The sequence below is a fragment of the Mycteria americana genome, chromosome 5 (assembly GCF_035582795.1).
Source record: "Mycteria americana isolate JAX WOST 10 ecotype Jacksonville Zoo and Gardens chromosome 5, USCA_MyAme_1.0, whole genome shotgun sequence".
Classification (NCBI taxonomy): Eukaryota; Metazoa; Chordata; class Aves; order Ciconiiformes; family Ciconiidae; genus Mycteria; species Mycteria americana.
In genome coordinates, this window is record NC_134369.1 from 21,167,243 (window position 1) to 21,188,553 (window position 21,311).

The following is a 21,311-nucleotide window of genomic DNA, read 5'->3' on the forward strand; positions in this document are numbered from 1 at the left end:
AGGGCTGAGCAGCCTTGCCAGCTCAGTCCAAGACTTTGATGCTCTCCATACAGCAAGGTGTTACACAGCCACCACCAAGGTTATACAACAGAAGTTATTTTGTAACCATTTTGGTTTAGAAAGCATTTTGCATTGGCCTTCACTGCTGTCGATTTTGCCTTTTCTTATTCAAGAACATCAGAGGGGAAGAAAAAGTGACCGAGCACAAGACAAGCCCTTTACTAGAATGACAGGTTAACTAAATCCTGGATATCGCCACTGCTGAACACAACTTTAAATTAAAGCATCAAGCCCATGAATAGCCTCCTCTTTCTCAGCACGGCACTGGCAGAGAAAGTCCCGATGCTCTCACCCACTTTGCTATGCACACCCTGATTGAGCACATCCCCTTTTCCCACCAAAAACGGGGCACCAAATCCCAGCTGGTCAATGCAGCTCCCCAGAAGGCTCCAGCACATACCCTCATCCACCATTTCAACATGCACCCAAAGATCCCTGCTCCAGACCCAGCATCTCCTTCCTCATCCAACGGGGAGATGTTGCCCTTAACTCGACTTCAGTTGGAGCACAAGAGCAAATGGAACCATTTCTTGAGGGAAAAGACCTCATGATTCACCATAGTGCCAGATTTCACTTTTTTCGGTGTTGTTTTTAAAGGAGATATTGCAAGGCAAGGAGGGGGGGAAACAACTGCAAGCGGTGGGTTCGCTAATCCAGGCACTTGAGCTGCCGCATCTCCAACTGCCCCTGCCACCCGCAGGGACCAAACCCAGCTGTCCCAACAGCATTGCCAGCTACATCCCAGGCAGCAGGTATTTTGGGGGCTCCCCCAGCTGCCCACTGAGTACCTAGGCCATACTTGTGCCACCTTGCACGTCCCCAGAGAGCAGCAGGGCTGGGGAGGGCAGGTGAAGGCTCACCACCCCATCCCCACAAGGAGCATGCCTGGCCACCGGGAAGGCAAAGCCTCCCCTAAGAGCAACCAAGGTGATCACAGGCAGCTCCTGTGCCACTTCATCCGGTGGGGGGGAAAAAACCAGTATTTTGGGGGTTTTTTTTGTTTGTTTTGTTCTGTTTTGACCTCAATGCAGCCCCACCTCGACTCAAGGGACCCCGCCAGTCCCCTGGCAGAGTCTCTGCCAGGTGCACAGCGCCATGCTCTGACCCTCCACACAGCCCCCACCTTGGCACACAATCCTTTGCACCCCCCTCCAAGCACACAGCCCTTTGCAGTCCTTCACCCCCCAAAATGCTTTCCTGTGCACACCAAGCCCTTTGCAGCCTTCCCGAGGCCCCCATTCGCGCAGCCCTCTGGACACCCCGTCGCATCTCATGCTTTCCTATTCGGGGTGCCCCAGACACACAGCTCTCTGAAACCCCTAGATGCTCCCGGGCACACAGATCTTTGCAACACCCTCCCCCAAGTCCCTGGGCACATAGACTTTTGCAACCCCCCCTCAGTGCCCTCGGCACACAGCTCTCTGCACACCGTGCCCCGCCGATGCCCCAACGCCTACAGCCCTCTGTAACCGCCCACGATGGCTTCAGACACATGCCCTTTGCAACCTCCCCCACCCGGTGCTTCCCCACGCACGCTCCCCTCGGGCTCCGCACGCCGCCGTGTCCCCGGGCGGACCCCGCCGCACACGCCCGCGCACCTCAAACCTTCTCTTCTCCTCTCCTGTCCTGTCCCGTCCCGTCCTCCCGCCCCGATGCACCGCCCGCTCCGTGTCCCCTCCGGTCCCTACCGCGCGGCGCCGCGCGGGCGGGCACGAGCTCCTGGCCCCGCCGCACATCCTCCGGCGCGCGCCCAGCCCGGCCCGCCTCACGCCGCCGCCAAGCCCTAGCCGGCGCGCCCCTGCGCAGGCGTAGTACGAGGCCCGGGCGAGACGCGTAACTGCTGGCGCCGCATGGCGTCTCGCGAGAAGAGAATAGAACCACACCGGCAAGAACGGGACGGGCAGAGGGGAATTAGCTCAAATGGTAGAGCGCTCGCTTAGCATGCGAGAGGTAGCGGGATCGATGCCCGCATTCTCCACATGTTTTCTCGTCCCCTGAGCTGCCAGGCCGCTGTGCCCCTTAAATTCGTATTTGCTTCCTTAAAATTCCTAAAGATACATTTGCTTAACCTGTGGTTAAGGCAAACAGAGCACTCTCTGATCTATACGTGGCACTGCAAAAAAGTCTTTTGCTTTCTCATTTAATATTGGACAAGGCCTGCAACAGGGAGCAGCACCCACTCCCTCTAGTGCTTCCCTCGGCAGCTCTGGCCACAGCCCTCATCCCGTCCAGGAGCCGGAGAGCCCCAGAGATCCACTCTCCTGAGAGCCTCCAATAGAGCCGAAAACTCATTTGCCTTTAGCAAATTTGAGAAGGAATCAAAATACCTCAAGAAGGCATTATTTAGTCAAAAAACTGGCAAGATTTCGCCCAGTGAATTTATCCAGGTGCAAAGTTCAGGCAAATATTCAAAGTCTTCACATTCTGCTATTATTCTACTGCAACAAGCCACAAGGAATAATCAAATGCTTTAAAGTAAAAGAGAGTGGATTTTAAAAACTAAAGGTGTATCATGAAAAAAACAACCCCGTAGGAATACACGCAGTTGGCATTTCCATCCCAGTCACAACCTGAACTGGAAACCAAAGGTGGAAAACAATTCTGCACGCTTTCTCCAGTTACATGCTTGAGGAAATGACCTTTCCGACAAATTTCAATGGCAAAGAGTGGAATTCAGCTTTCAAGCTGCTCACAGCCCTCAGCCTACACTTGAGCAAACTGCAAACCATCCCATCCCCAGACCTTTGCAGTGGGCCTGGGGTAGGCTCACCCCTCTGCAGAGCATGCGCCTGAGCCCTGGGGTGGTCGATGAGGGAAGATATCGGGCTTGGAGCCCATGATCTTAAATCCCAGGGGACTTCCCAGCATTTCCCATCAGATCCCCAAGCAGGACCTGGGGCATGGTGGAAAACATCAGTGGATGCCTTCCAGACTGACCAAATTCTTCTGCAACATCCGTCCATTAAACCACATCTTCAGAAAGAATAAGAAGCCTTAATGTTACTGGGTATCCTTTTAAAAAGAATAAACGTGGGGAAACTCTTTTTGTCTGGATAAATCTCATGTGCAGAGATTTTTGTAGAGCAGCACTACTTAGCTATGGTCTTTTTGCGCATCTATAGCCATGCCATACCCCAGGCTTGAGTCCTGTCTATTTTACTCTTTAACTCCTGCAGATCTTTGAAAGTCCTTCTAATCACACTGCCCTTCTTTATAGGCAGCATGGATGTTTAAATAAGACAATTCCCAATTAATTCCCAATAGCCCAGAGAAGAACTATATTGAAGAGAGAATGCAGTGGCTTTTCAAAATGATTATTTGGCACAAATACCCATGAATTCTCATGGGTAGCCTCATGAAGACTAGAAAGAGATATCTCCACTGGCAGTGGACAGCTACCAGTCCTTTCCAGAAAATGGCAATGGTAACATGCAAACTGAAGTCTGAAAAACGGATGAGTGTATGGTTGCTGGGGTTTTTTTAGCTTGAAAATTTCATTCTTGCCTTTTAAAGCTGATTTACACTCAGGCTTCTGAGTCCTAGACAAACTCATGAAATAACCAGCTGTTGCTACAATGGTCTTCAAAGCTTCAACAAATGATTCAAGTCTTCCTATGCAGCAGGATTTAACAGGAAAGTGAAATCCATTGCAGTCGCCTATTTCATCAGCTGCTACGCAGGTGCCATGAAGAGACTGTATTGTGAAATACATTTGTGTCTATGGTCCGGTCGTCTCGTTTTCCCCTCCAGCTTTGGCCTCATCTGAACCCTCAACCCCTGCAATATCTTGGTGACCACGGGCAACCTCGGGATGATGGAAAACTAAAGGAGGACCATAAGTCTGGTCAAACTGATGCTGCATCGCCCTCTGCAGACTTGGCAGGCAACAACTGCCACAGGTTGAGGCAGAATATGCAGAAGACAAGCAGAGTTGCGTTGAAAATTCTCCTGACCATACTTTTTCTGCAGGTCAATGCCATACAGTAGTTGATGAACACATCTGGAAAGCTCCATTTTCTTGGGGCCTCATTGTCACTGGACCCACGGTGAAAGACTGTATACACAGGGGTAAAATATTATGCATATACTCACGGCACTATTTCATTATAATGATTCCCACCTCCTGAAAAAATAAATCCAGCATGAAACAAAGAGACCAGCTTTTCTTTTGCAAGAACAAGACGACCACATCAGAACAGCTAAAAATTCCTCCCTAATGGCTTTCTTGTGGGAAATGAGCTGCGATAGTATGGAGCATCCATATGTGTGCGTGCACACATGCAAGTTGGGGTGAGCATTTGCCTGTATTTGCAGAGGAGCTCAAAGCTTACTCAGCCACCTCCCAGCTCCCAGTCGCTTGCTACTAGCATCTGTTTATTGACCTCCCTTTTTTTTTTGCTCCCGAGGCATCAACTAAGCCACAGCGTTGGGTTCTCCACTCTGGCTCTGCAGATGCTTTTGCTCCCCAGTGCTTTATTAACCTGCTGGCTCTTCAGGAATGACCCAAGTTTTGCATTTCATCCCCCTACAAAGCCTTACTTCAAGTCACACACAAGCTCAAGGAACAAATGGCTTCCAGCAATGATCAAGTAGGAGTTAAAACAAGACTCTCAGTGCAACAAATGGAGCTGGGCACATGCTTACAACTTGCTGTTTTGATGGCTACAGCTGAATTTATGTAATTAATTTGCTGGTAGGCATCGCATGATCAAGTTAGTTAGCAAAAGATCTGTCACTACCCTGAAAAGTTTATTGTCTTTAATTGCAATTAAGTATATGCACAGACACATCATGCGAGCAGAGAAGACAGAACGGGAAACTGCTAGAGGGGGAAAAGGCAAAGCTTTCAGCTTATGCTAATGAGCTTAATTTAAGTATCCTTTTGTAAGTTTGCTCTAGGGTTATGTGTGTAGATTTAGTTTTAAAATTAAGTCATCTTAAATGCAGAGACACATCTCAACTTCCCCACATCCCAGGACATAAGTCATCTTAAATGCAGAGACACATCTCAACTTCCCCACATCCCAGGACATAAGTCATCTTAAATGCAGAGACACATCTCAACTTCCCCACATCCCAGGACACAAGACCTCCTCTTGCCGGGTCCATGCCAGCCGTGCCCACAAGTGGCAGGGGCAAGACGGGCACCACTGTGCTTTCCCTCCCTGGACAAAAGCCAAAGGAGGGGGAGGCCCTAAAAAAAGGCGAGATAAATTTGAGGCACCTCAAAAAGGTCATCAGGAAACAGTGATAAAGAAGAAGGGAACACAGGGCAGATGTCACCATCAGACTCCTCAGGGGTCAGACCTGAGTCTGTGCAGACATCCAAATGGATGTACCTTTCATGCCTGGAATCTTCCACTGTTTCCATGGAAAGACATGCACATGCATTTCTCACCGGTGTTTGCTGTTGGCTTTCTCAGCCCCATTCTGCATCGTTTCCTCTGGACTTGTATGTATGTCGATGAGTAGGACAGCCTGGACCTGCTTGCTGGGGAAAGGGCAATAGATTTTTCCCAAGATGCCTTTTGTTGTCCCCACAGTGAGGGCAGCTAAGGGGATGACAGGGAGATAGAAGCTGATAACATCTGGGCATGGCTACCTGGCTTCTAAATCTAGTTTTTCACTAGCACAGACCAGTGTGTAGTGAGTGCTTTGTCCAGGGCAGGAGGTCTACAGAAGGTCCATGTGACATAAACCACTCTGAAACCTGTAACAAACACTAGACTTTGTCCTTTAGAGACTCCTGACATTGGCGGTGGAGCAGGAACTGAGGCAGCAAGAGAGAACAGTGGCTGGGTAGGAAATGACACCTTTGCTGTCGGGCTTAATGACAAGCATCTGATTTCAAATTACCTGGTGGAGCAGAGAATGATGCAACCTCTTGCCAGTGTTCACTTACTTCCTAACACTAGTGGTCTTCCTGAGAGCATCGCACTAAGCAAGAAGGGCAGAGACATCCTTCACCGGCCGCAGCATCCCACCCATCCGCCTGCCAGGGAGCATCCGAGCAAGCATCAAAGCCAGAAGCTCGTGCCATCCCAAGCTCGTGGCTGGAGTTCAGGTTTCAGGTCAGACCCAGGGGCACAAAGACTGTTCTAGCAACCCCTTTGTGTGGATGACCCTGTCTTTTCTGGGAGGGAATGGGGAAGAGGTGCACCCTCTGGCATGCAACTCTCTTCTGGGCACTAAGGAAGGTGGGGTTTAGCTCTTTGAGCTCTTCTGGTGGTTGGTTCCCATCTCCTCCAGAAGAAGGATAATAAAGGCAACTGAGAGGAAAACCTCTAGTGCTGCCCCTGGGGTGCATTAAAGACTGTGCTTCCCAGCCTGCACTGCCATCTCCTCTGCTGGCATCAGCAGCTGCGGGAGGGAAAAACAGAGCTGGCTTTCTGCCTCTGGTTCATTTGCAGTCTTATTGAAACACGAATTAATCTTCACGCCATTGAGGATGGGGCGAGAAAGTGGGTTACTTTAACCTGCAATTAGCATGTAATGCAGCTTGAGCAATGGCAGGGTAATCCTCGAGGAGGGGAAGAGCCAGTGGGAATTTGGGAGGAGGAGGTATAGGACCGGGGGCCCTGCTTGCTGCCAAGAGGCAGTTTTAGGGAGGCACGACCAGGGCTGTTCCTGGGGGACCCTTCCAGGCTGTGTGAGCATCCAGCATGCGCAGGACCAGGGGGCTGCCTATGTCCTAGCCCCTGCTGGGGTCGTTAACCTCCAGGTGAGGTGGCAGGGAGGCAGTAATGTGCTCAGCATCGCTCCCTGTCTAGATGAGACAGGGCTTGCCTGAGGAATGGAGAAACTATTTGCAAACTTCAGCATCTCTATCCACACCTTAACACTGTGGTGGCCTCTTTTTGGGATGGATCCTTCAATGGCAACTACTCCCTTGCCCTGGGCTAAACCCTGGCGAGTGGCTACATGATCAGGGGTAAGAAGTTAAAGCCGCCTCTGTCATCATCAGGTTTTGTGGGATGTTTGCATCGTCACTAAGCCAGTGTATGGAGTGCGGCTCCGCGAGCCCCTGAAGAGCTGCCCTGGGAGGAAAAAAGCCATCACAACCCAAAACCGCTTTTCTCCCTCTAGCAGGCACCATGTGTACAACAGCAGAGGTTGCGTAGTAACGGCAGCAGGAAGGCGTCAGCTCTGCCCTCCTCGCTCCCTACAGAGCGCCGAGAAGAGCGAGGTACGTATCAGCAGCAAAACCGGGCTCTTAAACTCCCTTAACTTTCCCTTCTGCTTACCGGGGAGGAGCATGTAGCGATTTTAAAGCCGTACATCGCAGAGGCTGCTTTGTAGGGAACGGCTGGTTGTGCTTAATTTAACTGTTGTGTGAGCCAGGGAGATGGCAACGGGGTGTTTGTAGGAAGAAGAAACTGGGGGAGAAGCTAAGATTTTGGGAGGGAGGAAGGGAGATGACTCGGTATGTTGCCTAGAAAGCTCTCGGCACTTCAAAACCTTTCTTTGCTCTGTCTTGTGAAAGTCTGAACAAGCTTTTACTGGGGCTAAAAGTACTCGAAACAATAGGGAGAGAGGGAGTAGCCGGCAGCCGGAGGAGGAAGTGAGCCGAGCAATGACGAATGCCTTCCAGCCCCGGCCAGGCGCTGGCACCCTCGCTCTTGCCGCAGGACGGATGTGAGGGCAGGCTGCTGGTCACTGGGGTGGGGTGGGTGCAGTGGCACGGGGAAAGCCCGAGGAGGGCGACAGCCATCGCAGCAGCAAAACTCCGACGCGCCCATCCTCCATTGCTCTCACAGCTTCGTTGCAAACAGCTTAGAGGAGGGGCCTTTATGCTGCCGAGGTGCAGCCCATCTGCTCGTCAATGTGTTGTGCTAATGAGGGAGACAGAATACGGGAGAAGATGCATCACGGATAGGACTGGTGAAAGGGTTGGAGAGCGGGGACATCCCAGGCCCTCCAAGCTGGCCCCCGTACGCAGCTGTCTGGCAAGCTGGAAGTCAGGGAGACCACTGAGGAATGGCTATTTTTGTTGTTGTTCCCAGTTCAAACAGTTCCCAGTTCCGACCTCCCTGGGGCAGTACAAGGGGGGTCCAGTCTCCCCGGGCTGAGACCCCCTCCATGTTGCCTCTCCCCGGGTGACCTGCATGCATCCCCATCGTGCTCCAGGTCCCAGCATGGGGCACGGGTTGCCCTCCCAGCCTGTGTGGAACACCTTCCCATTTAAGGTTTGATCCTCCCATCCCTTGTGCATCCCCTTGCTACAGGGATTTCCCCCTCTCCTGTCTTGTTTCCTGCATATCCTAGTGCTCCTGCTCTGGGGGGAGATAAGGGTGGATGGGGAAAAGGGGCAACAGGGGAGGGGGGGGGAAGGGAGGAAAAAGAGGAGGAAAAGAGGAAAGTGGGGGAGGAGATTAAAAAGAGGGAAGAAACAGGGAAAGAGGAGGGAAAGGGGAGAAAAGGAGGGCAGAAGGGTGGAAAAGGAAAAAAAGAGGGAAGGCGAAAGAAGGGAGAAGGAGGAAAGGGAGAGAAAAGGGAAATGGGGAGAGCACAGGAAGAAGAGGGAAAGAAGGGAGAAAGAGTGGAGAAAGGGAAGAAGAAGAGGGAAGAAAGAGGGAAGGGGAGAAGGGAGAAAATAGAGGGAAAAGAGAGGAAAAGAAGGGAGCCAAAAGAGGGAAGTGGGGAGAGCACAGGAAAAGGAGAAGAAAGGGGAAGGTGAGAAGGGGAAAAGAGAGGAAAAAGAAGGAAGTGAGGATATGGAGGAAACAGATGAAGAAGAGGGGAGGAGGGAAAGAAGGGAGGAAAAAGAGAGGGAAAAGAGGTGAAGGGGAAGAGAAGGGAGGAAAAAGGGGGGGAAGAGGGATGCAGGGAGAAGTCAGGAAAAAAGGAAGAAAGGGAAAGGTAAGAAGAGGGGAAAGGGGGAAAAGTGGCAGAGAGGGCAGAAAAAAAAGGAGGGGGGAAGAGGGAGGGAAAAGAGGAAGAAAAGGGGAGAGAAAGAAGAAAAGGGGGGAGGAAGAGGGAAGAAGGGGAAAGTCCCCGCCCCGCCGCGCTGTGGGCTCCGTCTGTCCCCCCCCGCCTGTCCCTCCCCTCCCGTCCCCGCTCCCCGCCGCGCCGCGCCCCCCCCGCCTCCGCGCCGCCGTGCCCGCCCCGCGGGGAGGAGCCGGGCTGGGGCGGGGAGGAGCCGGGCTGGGGCGGGGAGGAGCCGGGCTGGGGCGGAGAGGAGCCGGGCTGGGGCGGGGCGGGCGGCGGCTGCGCGGGCAGGCGGAGTGGCGGTAGGAGCGGCGGGGCTGGGAGGAGGGGGCTGGGGCGGGGGCTGGGGCTGGGTGAAGGGGGAGGGGGAGGGGAAGGGGAAAGGGGAAGGGGAGGGGGAGGGGGAGGGGAAGGAGAAGGGGGAGGGGAGGAAAAGAAACGAAACGAAACGAAACCCGGGCGAGTTCCGGCGTTAAGCGTTAACTGCGGTGCAAGAAATAGGGCAGGGAGGAGGAAGCCTTGTGAGCAAAGAGGGCAGCTGCCTGCAGCAGAGGGACCAGTCAAGGAATAGCAGCGATGGCAGGTGTGCCCGCGGGGGTAGGACCGAGCCGGTGCTCGGAGATACCGTACCCCGAAACGGGATTCTCCCTCAGCTTGCAGAAAGGTGCAGAGCTTGGGGGGGGGAACCTTTTTTGATCCGAGGGAGGTAAAACAGGTGAAAAAACACGGTGCGCAAACTCGGTAGGCGTTTGCTAAATTATGTAACAGGTTTCCTTTGTGCTGTTCTCTCTCTTCCACTGGTTCGGGTCGGCACTGATTTTTAACACCACGTGATTCAGGCCTCTTTACACGTGGGGCTGTGATGCGAACCCACTGAGGACGTGGTCTGTGACTTCCGACAGCTCTTTGCTTTGGGTTTGAAAGGGGAGAGGCCAAGTATGCACATGAGCTCTGCTAACGCTATACTCGGTGTCCTGGTTTCCTTCGTGTGTTTTAAGAGTATATACTCAGCACCTCCCTCCTCTCGTGGCACTTCCTCTCCCCTCGTGGATGAGGGATTTGTTGTGGATGAAACCTGATGCGTCCTCTGATACCGAGCTCACCTCTGTGAAGAGCCTAGTTTGGGATACCCTTGATTTTATGGTAGTAGGAGGTGACTGAGATGGGGGAAGACAGTGATGAACTGCAGTCAGTAATGCCCGATGGTTGGTGGGATTTTTTTTTTTTTACTGTTCACATTCCAATGTGATGGCTCAGGAGATATTTTTTTTTTTACAAATACTCTGTAGTCTGAGTCATGTTAGCAAAGCCAAGACACCAAGACTGCGTTTTTGTCACCTACTGGAGTTCTGCCTTTAATACTATCCCTTGTAGACTCAGCCTAGAGCTATTGGCCTTGGCATATTTTTGTGCATGTTTATCTGGAGCTGCTCTGCAAGGTGCTGTGTTTACATCAGTTCAGAAATGCAGTTTGACTGCAGAGCAAAAAAAAATTCCCTCTTACCAGCTTCTCCGTACTTGGACTTGCACAACCAGAGTGACCTTTCAAAGCTTAGATATTAAACTGTGGAGGAACACTTCTCCTGTCCGCCTAGGTTCCACCTCTCACATACAGGCATGTGGCCAGCAAGATTTTTAATCTAAGCCCAGGCAGCTCTCATGCTCATCTTCCTCATTCACCCTCATTCTCTCAAAAATACCCTAATTTTAAGTATAGCTTGAGGCCACACAATTAGTCAGGTCTGCCATGCTGGTAATACTCAGCGGCTGTGTGGCTCAGTAGTGTGATAGTGAGAGAGTAGCACCAGTGCGTCCAAGCAGCTCATTCTGGTTAAGATCCCTTGGAGAGGGAACGGGAGCATCTTACTCTCGCGCAAGCAGCCTCCAGATGACAAGCTGTTGCCATATCTTTCCAGGATCGGTGTGCTTTTTGCCTCTTGGAGGAGGGCCTTGCAGAGTCCCAGACAAAACCACCCCAATGCTGCTAGCTCACGCGAGTGCTTGCAGCAGGCTGGTGTTGGAAAAACACAATCTGTCCTCTGCACAGTGTAACTCGTGGCTGAGAGCTGGGGGGGTTGAAGAGGATTGTTACTTCTTAGTCAATGAAAAAAATGTTTGATTTAAAAAAATGGGTTTTTTTTAATTTTCAGATCTTGTCTCAACTGTCAAAATGGAGCTTGACATCCAGTGTGAGGAGATGAGCCCATCTAGATGGGCTGAACTTCTGTCCACAATGAAATCCTGTAAAACCATCAGGTAGTAACTAATCGCGTATCATCTCTTCTAAGTAAGAACTGTTGCGTTTCTCTCCTGTGTTTTTGAGCTGCAGAACTGTTGACCTGTGACTTAGAAATCACACAGTAACAGGAATGATTCTACCTATTTTTATCCAGAAAGTTAATTTTAAGGGGGGGGGGGAACCCACCCTCTTGCAAAGTTTTTTCAACTACAGATAAGCATCCTTTGGTATGAAGTAATTCTGCCCTTATTCTATGGCGTGCCATAGAACTCAGCTAGGTAATGTGGTTATCTAAACATTTGACCGTTGTTTTGGTAATTCTGTCTTTCTCTTTCTCCCTCTCTGTGCTCGTTAGGTTGCACGCTCTCTGGGCTGCAGGTCAGATGCTGTCAAGTAACTGTTACTTAATAGTCACGCACAAGCCACATGCCATCAACTTTTAATTCTTCACTTGGCCTTCAGAAGTACCTGCCTTGTGTGTTGAGCAAACCAGTGTGAGGGAACCATCTCCTGGAGAATAAGCTGTAGGACAGGGTTCAGAAGAGTTGCTTCTGCACTCTTCCCTCTCTTCTGGTTGGGAATTCACACCCCGCAGGCTGGCATTGTCTTGCTTGGGCTGGAGAGGATGGGCCACATCAAGCCAGCGATGGCTTGGAGGAGGTTGAAGGTGACTTGCTTTTGTTTTGCAAAGGAGCTTTTTGCAGGCAAGCTTCATGGGCCTGACCTTGACTTCCCAAGGTGTGCCTTGGGTGGCAGAAGGCAATGGGGTGGTTGTTTCCTGGGCAGAGGCTGGGCTGCTCAAGACATAGTGGATGAGAGCGGCTGCAGCAGGGATTGTTAATCAGTGTTGAACATGATCCCATTGGGAGCCAAGTCTTCTTGCCAGAGGGAGGGAAGGAGAACCCTACTAGAGCCTCAGTTTTCATAGTGTTGTCCAAGGAGGAATGACCAGGCAACTTTTGGCAGTCCTGGCTGTGGCTGTGCCTGGAGCTGTAGGGTTCTTCATGACACCTTCCTTTTGCCCCGTGTCTTTTCTGCCTCCCTGTACACCTCCCTGCCTGTCCTGGGCTCCCGATCCTTTCCTTGGCTCTCCTTCCAATTCAACTCCCCCCATCAATTTAGCAACAACTAGAAAAACGATGTGCAGTGGCAGAAGGCACTGCCACACTGCAAACTCACAGTTCCGCCAGAGAGAGGTGGTGCAGACCCGTGTGACTCACTGACACGAGACCAAACTACCAATGAGTGTCTCAGGGGCTGGCCAAAGACCCAGCCTGGCTGGTCTCAGTGCAGAACCAGTCTGACAGCTTGTAAGCTGGCCTCTGGCATGGCTTCAGACACCAGGTAGTTTGTTGCTATCAATGTTTAAATGAAGGTGCATCCTCTAGCTGAAGCCCTGCCAAGGGGGGATCACTTGAGTCATGTGCCCTCCTCTGCACAGCACGGAGGAGGTCCATGGCTTGGGGAACTGCTGTCCAGCCCCTCCTGTACTGCAGCCCTGCAGAGAGAGCACGTCTTGGTTTGGGCCATGCATTGCCCAACAGGCCACATGCATACTTACGGAGGCATCCCAGAGACTGCAGAGGAGTAAATTGTCCACTTGCCTTTCACGGGGAATGCTCCAGCCAGGGGGAACAGAGCAACCCTGAGGACTAAAGTGCTCCTTGTCTCCTTCTCTTTCAGGCTGGATGACTGCAACCTCTCCAGCAGTAACTGTGAGGATCTCTCCTCCATCATCAATACAAATCCGTACCTCACAGAGCTGAAGCTGAACAACAACGAACTGGGAGATGCAGGCATTGAATACCTGTGTAAAGGGTTGCTGATGCCAAGCTGTAGCCTACAGAAGTTATGGTAAAGCCCTGTTGATTGTCTTGCTCTAACATGCTTCCAGTCTGCTGCAGGTGAAGTCATGAGGCAAACTAGTACATGATGGTAGTAAGAGTCATGCCGATGCATCTCAGCAATTACCTAGGTCAGATGGTTGGAAAACCCCAGAAGTTTTTATCTAAGTGGTATATTTATTGGAAGACTCCAGATCATCAGTCTGTCGTCTTTTGTCTTCCAGCACCGAGGGAAGGACAGGTAGGGTTTTCCCAGCCAAGTGAAGGCTTTCTGGAGACTTTCTTTAGAAGAGGTAGTAGATCTTCCCCCAGCCTAGCAGCTGGATTATGTGTTTAGGCCGGTTTAAACAAAAGGATGACCATAAAGGGCTCCACTCTGCCATTAGCACATACCTGACATTCTCACAAATGCATTTTTCAGAGGGCTGTTCTGCCAGTTGTAAGCACAGTGTTTAGCATCTGGTCCAGTTTGCTCGCTCCTTTCTCTAGGAGCCGAGCAAAAGGGTGTTCTCATGAGCCTTGGCGTTTCAAGAGCTGTCAGTCTTTCTGCACTCTACTAGACTGGCTCTGCCTCAAGCCTTGTCTTCCCAGTTGGGCAGGGCCAGCTTAGTTCAAGACAGCATGTTTTGCAGAGGCACCAGGACCACATTATAGCATTAATGGGCTTACCTCAGCAACTGTGGTGCAGGAGCTTTAGTCAAAGCCAGTGGCTGCTGCCCCTGCTCCTCAGTGACCCTCAAAGAGATGCTACCTTCTCTGTCCAGCATCTCTTCTGCAGGGTACTGGAGTCCTCCAGCTCCTGAGGTGGGTCTAGGATCTTCATGACATTACCTTGTAAAAATCATTTGCCTTTTAGAGCAGATATGCCTGCTTCAAAGTCCCTATGCCCCCTGCAATGAGGACTCACTGACAAATAGAGGGGAGGTTGACTGTGAAGCTAATCAAACTGCAACTCTCTGAAGGGCCTTCAAGAAATAACTGTGATACTCTGTACTGGAAGACTAATACAAGTAATTTTTCAGAGAGTTTGTCCTAGGCTTCAAACTTCTCCAGATGCTCAAGTAACAGCCTGGATTAGTCTGTTTCAGTTCTGTAGAGACATAATTGTCCATTTTTGGCATTCTGGTAAGGTGCCTTAGGGAACAAAAGAGCAGCAAAACCCACGTCAAACGTAGTACCACCGTGCACAGCACCTCTCTGCTGCCAGAAAGTCTTTTCCGACAACTCTAAACACTCCATAGCAATACCAGCACGGTTCCTACACTACTTGTCCCAGCCTGAGTGCTGAAGGATCATCTTCATAGATCCTTCTTGTAGTATACCACTAAACTCCTAAATGATATCCAAGGATTTAAGCCAAGTTGGACAAGATTTTTGCTTTTAGCTACTCTGGATCACATTTCCAGATGGGGGCAAGAAATCATAAGATGCCATTGCTTTATCTCTGGGATAAGCCTCATGATGATTAGCACACTTTTATAAAGCAGTTGTGGTGCTACTTAATGTAGGGTGGATCCTTCTTCTGCTAGAGGTGCTATACGAGCAATTACACTGAAGGAAGCATGGGAGCTATTGTTCATGCTACAGGTATAATACTAGCTGATAAAATATTTTGGCACACCTGTAAAACAGCAGTACCAACCTGGACATAGCGCTTTCTAGAGGGTTACTCACTGTCAGTGCCACGGTATCCTTTCCAAGCTCAAACATCAGTGGATGCACCTCTCTGAGAAGAGCCTCTGTAATTCGGGGGGTGCGTTTCCCTCACCCTGGTTGCGCCTCTCCTTCAGGCTGCAAAACTGCAATCTGACGAGTGCCAGCTGTGAGACTCTCCGCTCCGTCCTCAGCGCACAGCCATCCCTGACAGAGCTGCACGTAGGTGATAACAAATTGGGAACTGCTGGAGTGAAGGTGCTGTGTCAAGGCATGATGAACCCCAACTGTCAGCTGCAGAAGCTGCAGTAAGTAGTCACTGGGCTTTTTCGGTCATCAGACAGGTCATGCTTGTCTTTTCCTTGAGACAAGCAGGAGTTTTGTTGCCAGATGTGGATTTCTTCCTGTTTTATCTGAAATTGTGTCATGCTTGCTTATTCATGCTGGTAGGTCTCGTGGGTTTGTAAGAGCTGGGTGTCTATTCCCATAGGCTTTGTTTAGCCCTCCTGGCAGTGGTGGCTGTTAATGCAGGACCTCTCAGACGCTCAGGGAAAGTCTGATTCTGCTGCACTTGGTCCTTGTTTTATGGCTGAGCGGGACCCAGGTCTATTCACAGCCCCCAGCTCCTCCTGGGAAGGCTCAATGGCAAGGCTGCGTGATGTGTTGCAATGCAAAACTCAGTTGTGGGTTCCAAGGCAGCCTGTGCGTTGGTTTAATGGAGGACTAGTGTAAAAATGGGGTGGGTAATTAGTCTTGCTAGGGTATCCTGGGGTCTAGTTTAAGAATTAACGTTTCCTGAAATAAGCAGGGAGATGCTGTTAAAAACTCTTATGGTTATCTCTATCTTAATGTGTTGCCTGGTATCAACTCATGTTGGCATGTTTTCTGCCCTGGCTAACACATGCTTTGCCCAGCTGATGTCTCGTGGGTAGCAGGACATGGTGAAGACGGTTGTTTTTCCCCTGGACTTCTTTTCTTCTTGCAGGCTGGAGTATTGCGAACTCACAGCTGATATTGTGGAAGCTCTCAATGCTGCTCTGCAAAGCAAGCCCACCCTGAAGGAGCTCAGCCTGAGTAACAACACGCTGGGAGATACAGCTGTAAAGCAGCTGTGCCGGGGACTGGTGGAGGCAAGCTGCAACCTAGAGCTACTACAGTAAGGAAGAGCTGGTCATCTCTAACTGCAACTAGTCCTGCTGCTAGTCATACCATCCATAAGACAGGAAAAATTATTGTCAGGAATGCTTGAAATTTAGGCCAAATTTTTTTGCTGGCTCAGATTCCTGTAACTGGAAACTGCAAGCAAATGTCTGGAGCTTTCAGTTTTGGCATTTTTTGACCTTTTTTTTAGCATGTGATTCTGAGCTCACTCTTACACCTATTGGTACGGTGTGAGCATGTACCCCAGGTTAAACCTGCAATTACAAGGGATGACTGCTCGCCAGTATCTGAGAACAGAGGAGCAGTTGCCCTCAGTGGCTCCAGTTCTTACCCCTGAATTAGTAGCCAGCTCCCTCTTTTTCTTCAAAACAGAGATGCTGGATTTGGCCTCGTATCTGGGGTAAAGCCCCTGGAAGGTGTTTAGGGAAGAAGCATGATTTGTTTTATCTTGCCCCTGTGCTTCAGCCGGGGTTGGCTGCCAGGGACTCACTGTGTGATACAGCCAAAAGTTCCTCCTAAAAACGACAGTCGATCTAAAGGGGACGTTTGGCAAAAACGATCCTTGCATTAATGGATGTGAATGGCTGGGTCAGAGTAGAAGTGCCCTGCAGCCTTGTGGAGTGCAGGAGCGGTGTGTTGCCTCACCCAGAGCCTGTCTAGGATACCTGTATCATCTCTAAGCCTTGCACGGTCTAGCAATGCCTGTTTAAGGGTTTGCAGCAAGGAACCAGCCCATAGCCCCTTCTCAGTCTGAACTGGGGGTGTTGGGGTGTATCTAACACAGCAGGTCTGGAGCAGCAACTCCAACTGTGCTTTTTTCTGCAGCCTGGAGAACTGTGGCATAACCAGTGATAGCTGTCAGGAGATTAGCGCTGTTCTCAGTAACAAGTCATCACTGATAGATCTCTCCGTGGGGGATAACAAGATTGGGGACTCCGGTCTGGCTCTGCTGTGCCAAGGACTGATGCATCCTAACTGCAAAATCCAGAAGCTATGGTAAGGGTAGGCAGAAGTTACTTAAATCCCTCTTGCAGCCTCTGAGCTATTTACGTTGTGCTGCTGGTTTGCTCCTAAGCGGAAAGTTTCTCAGTTACACCCCCTAGTGGAACAAGAATATCTGTACTGCAAATCAGTTCTCAAAACTGGGTGGAGGACACCATGAACGAGCAGGACCACACTGAAATCACTTGGATTAAATTCTGGGGAGAGGATGAATGGAAATTTGTGATGGCATTGTCTTGGCTTCCTGTTGAGTTATCTGTCTACTAGAATTCATGTTCCTGTTTCTTTTTTGTGTTACAAACAGAGCTTTTGGTGCAACAGATGGAAAGTAAGGAGAAAGCTGTGTGGTATGATGCACAAATGGGTTTTGTAAAGGATAGAAGAAAATGAGATGATGTAACCAGACATTCATAATACTAAAATAGGACTCTGTTTTCCAATCTAAGTCATTCTTGGGGGAAAATAATATTTTGTTCTTCCCTGCAGGTTATGGGACTGTGATCTCACAAGTGCTAGCTGTAAAGATCTCTCCAGACTCATCAGTACAAAAGAGACCCTCACAGAGATCAGTCTGATAGACAATAACCTGAGAGACTTGGGGATGGAAATGCTGTGTCAGGCGCTCAAGGATCCCAAATCTAAACTCCAGGAGCTATGGTGAGCTGCTGTTAAGTTTCACATACCCACTGCCTTTTTTGGAGACCTCACTGAAGAAAGATGTAGGTGAAGTAATGCCCACCAAATAGATCCTCAGTTGCGATGGTTCCACAAACAACTCGTGCCAGTTATTACCCAAGGGATTTAGACTTACAGAGCTAAAGGGATTTGTATTTCTAAACTCGTAGACACTTTGAAGATCTGCCCCATAGTCATCCTGTTATAAGCAATAGGAGGTCAAGCATCACTTGCAGAGCTTCTGTCTAGTATATTTTATCATGCAACAAATGGTGGCTAAGACACTTTTGAAGTTTGAAAGACCTCCTGTAATAGCAAAATGAGTGCTGTGATCAGATATCTTGGGTTCTCCATTGGATCCAAGCTCTCTCACTGATGAGCCAAAAGAAGGCTCTAATGACATAAACCGTTCTCAGCATCCTCTGTGCTGACAGCATTACCTTTTAGGCTGGAATAGTCTGGTATCACATGGCTGGGAGAGGAAAATTGTTCTTTCACATAGAACTTGAACAAGCAGCACTTGAACTTTCCTGCATTGCAAGTTCAGCTCCTGCCCCCAGCTGCGTTCTTCCCCTGCCCTGGTGGCCTGGGAGTTGATGAGGTGCCTCAGGAGTGCATGGTGGAGCTGAGAGTGACTGTGAGAGCAGCACGCTCCGTCTCTGATCATTCCTGAGCTTTATGGGCAGGTGCCTTTCCTACGTGCATGCTCTGACAGACATCCCAAATATAACGAGTGGGAGAGGTGCTGCTTAGAAAGGATTGAGCAGACAGGGGGTTGAGAGGAGTACAGAGTGATTGTGGGAAGGCTTTGGTTCCTCTGTTCCCACTGTCTGGGCTCCTGTGAAGCAAATGTGAAGAAGTGAACGGTGCCTGGTACTCTCTAGATCCCCCATCTAGATCTAGTGTCACTTTTGCCTTGCAGGATTAGAGAGTGCGGGCTCACAACTGCTTGCTGCAAGGCCGTCAGCTCTGCTCTCAGCATGAACAAGCACTTGAAAGTACTGCACATGGGTGAGAACAAGTTGGGAGATGCAGGTGTTGAACTCATGTGTGAAGGGCTGCTGAACCCCACCTGCAACATCCAGTCCCTATGGTAAGGTGCACCCTCAGAAGTCATCTTCTCTCTTACCCTTCCAAGAACGGCATACAGAGAGAGGAAGATAGCAATAGATGGTAGCATGGTATTTTTTTGCTCACATGAAACAATTCACACCACAAACTGATGTTTAACTAGTCCACTAGCAAGTAAATGGAAGCCACGAGTACTTCCATGTATCCTGTCACTCATGGTTTCTTGCCAAGTACAGGCTGTCACCCATGCAATGGTGCATTCATAGCTGTCCACAGGCGCTCTCCCAGGTGCAGAACTGAAAGTTCACAGTGCAGTGTACTTTCAGGATCTAAAGCAAAGTGTGGGGAGGCTGGAGGGATCTTGCTTTGTTCTGCGAGCAGCTCACTGCAGAAATTCCCGTGCCCTTCTCTGAACTCATCTGCAGGGCCTCTCTCAGGTGGGACACTGAGATGGAGGAACTGCTAGTCCAGGTCTGCTGAGTTAATTCCCATGCCTGCCAGTTGCAGTGCAAAGCCTGCCAGAATTCACCAGTTGCCTCCTGCTTTCCATAGTCTCTATGGGTGCCAGCACAAGTGCTGGTCCAACCTCACCAGTAGGAGCAGGAGGCCAGCTGGAGCATCACCTCCAGCCCTGTGGTGGGACTTCCCTTCCCAGACAGACACCAAGGTCTGGACTGGTGTGGTTGTGGCCTGCAGGGTGCTTGGAGCACCATGCTTGTCTCCTCCACAGCATTTGACAGAAGCCAGAGCTGTGCTCTGATGCCTGAGGCTCACAGTGAGTGAGTTGAGCAGATGAGTCATGGGAGACATCAGTAAGACTTGAAGTCTCTGCCCAGAAAGATATGTTTGCTGACCAGAACCAGCTACTTGGCTCTCAGCTGAGAGGCCTCAGTTGCCCTTTTTAGAAAGATGGTTGCAAGTCTCAAGTAGTAAACTTTAGAGATGATTTATGATCAGTTTAAACCAAAGAGAAGATTATGCATGATGTTGAAGTTGGGAATATCTTCTTAAGGTTCCTTCTCCCCCTGTAGCCACACAGTGTTAAGCTTTAGGGAGGACTTTCAGGAGTTCAGCAGTCACCACAGGGATGGCTGTCTCTGTGGGAAGACCACGGACCAGCCCCTGCTGATGTCTCGGAAATGCCAGCTTAACGGGGATCTCTGGTCTGTGCTAGGGATGTTGGTGCCTGCTGCCCGAGTGTGGGCTGGTCTCTGGAGCCATTGCTTACTGCACTGGCCTCTCCCTCCTCTCCATCCTCTCTCTGCAGGCTGGGTAACTGTGATCTCACGGCAGCCTGCTGTGCAACCCTTGCCACTGTCATGGCTACCAAGCAGTGCCTTACCGAGCTGGACCTGAGCTACAACTCTCTGGAAGATGAAGGTGTCAGGAAGATCTGTGAAGCCTTGAGGAATCCCAACTGCAATGTGCAGCAGTTAATGTGAGAGATGTTTGTGGTCCTGCTTATGTTTCCCCTGGCACGTGGTGAGCTCCAGCGAGCTGGGGGGGCTGTAGGGAGAGGGGGCCATGAGCACTGGCTCTCTGGGAATTGCACCTGAGGGCAACTGGGGGTCAAACGCCATCTGCATGTTGCAAAACACTCCTTGTCCCTTCCAAGTGGCATGAACACAGTACCTTGATCTGCTTTGGTCCATAGGGCCCAAGAACAAGGAGAAGGTGGCGCTGGGGGGGGGAGTAATAGGGTCCTATGTTGTAAGGCATGTTCCTGGCTGTTGGGCCAGACTTTCCAACCTAGATGGGGCCCTTCCTGTTATATGATCTTCCCATACCAGCTATTTGTGCGTCTTTCTCTTTCCTTAACGTGAGGATGCTCACTAAACCAGCTTGCCTTTTTGTTTGGGTGTAGTTTGTATGATATTTTCTGGAGTTCTGAAGTGGATGATGAACTGAGAGCCCTGGAAGAGACCAAGCCTGAAGTGAAGATCATTTCATGAGTGGTGACTGCCTGCACAGCAATGTCAAAGTGACATCCACTTTGTAATCTGAACTTTTTCATACGTGAGGCTAATTAACTTAATAGAGAATTTGCTTGTACCAAAAACGTTTGTGGATTCCCTGAGTGGGTATCCGGGGACCTGACCAACCTTTTGTGCATCCCTGGACATACTAACTCTGAGGCTCATGAAAGTGGTGTACATCTTCACTGCAGCATTACTATCCTTGAAATAAATAATTACTGGGCATCTTCTAGAAGTGGGTCTCTACCCTTTAGGAGCTCTTTAATCCTATAATCCCTTCTAATGCATTAGTCAGGCTTTAATGAGAGCTCCTTTCCAAAGGCAGGAGGAGAACTACCTACTGTATTATTACTGGGTGGTGCTTTTGCCAGGTCTCTGGGGAAGGCTCTCCAAAAAACCAAATGTTTTTTAATCTAAAATGGAGCTCTCCCCTGCCTTTCCCTAGAAGAGTTCTTGGAAAAGCAGTGGTGCCCAAGGCACTAGAGAGGAAAGAAATGAGCAGCTGTTCAGCTGCGTAACTTAAATTGGTGTCCCTTGAAAAGTGATTTTCCTATAAACAAAAGATGATGTGTGCATTTCTGCTAGTACGGGAAATGATGTTTGATATGTTTTCTCTGGCAAGAGTGGTTCTACAGGAACTTTATTAAAGTCTGTTTGCAAATAATTAAATGCGTCATTTTTCTACTTATAAAAAGAAAAATA

At 50.0% G+C, this 21,311-nt stretch overlaps 2 protein-coding genes and 1 non-coding gene across 10 annotated transcripts in view; 2 read left to right on the top strand and 1 right to left on the bottom strand.

Annotated features, from left to right (window-relative positions):
- The window catches only part of LOC142410244 (uncharacterized), an 83,135-nt gene extending 81,282 nt beyond the window's left edge, over positions 1-1,853 (bottom strand). For 2 of the 4 annotated variants that reach the window (XM_075502387.1, XM_075502383.1), the window contains exon 1: positions 1,749-1,853. The gene's annotated coding sequence lies outside the window, so the exon portion shown is untranslated. Of the gene's footprint in view, positions 1-1,658 lie in introns of all 4 variants that reach the window. The other 2 variants (XM_075502385.1, XM_075502386.1) reach the window with 2 other exon arrangements.
- Positions 1,854-1,965: 112 nt separating this feature from the next.
- Positions 1,966-2,038, top strand: TRNAA-AGC (transfer RNA alanine (anticodon AGC)). The gene has a single exon. It is a non-coding gene; the product is annotated as a tRNA-Ala (tRNA).
- A 5,079-nt stretch (positions 2,039-7,117) lies between these two features.
- On the top strand, positions 7,118-21,278 carry RNH1 (ribonuclease/angiogenin inhibitor 1). Of its 5 annotated transcripts, none has more exons than XM_075502414.1 (10): positions 7,118-7,246; positions 11,139-11,244; positions 12,911-13,081; positions 14,862-15,032; positions 15,710-15,880; positions 16,711-16,881; positions 17,374-17,544; positions 18,485-18,655; positions 19,901-20,071; positions 20,498-21,278. In XM_075502414.1, the coding sequence occupies exons 2-10, from the start codon at positions 11,159-11,161 to the stop codon at positions 20,583-20,585; spliced, it is 1,371 nt and encodes a 456-aa protein (XP_075358529.1). In that variant the 5' UTR covers positions 7,118-7,246; positions 11,139-11,158; the 3' UTR covers positions 20,586-21,278. The 5 variants fall into 5 exon arrangements, with proteins under 5 accessions (XP_075358529.1, XP_075358530.1, XP_075358528.1 ...); XM_075502415.1 differs by lacking the exon at positions 7,118-7,246 and adding an exon at positions 9,237-9,290; XM_075502413.1 differs by lacking the exon at positions 7,118-7,246 and adding an exon at positions 9,423-9,571.
- The last annotated feature ends 33 nt before the right edge of the window (positions 21,279-21,311 follow it).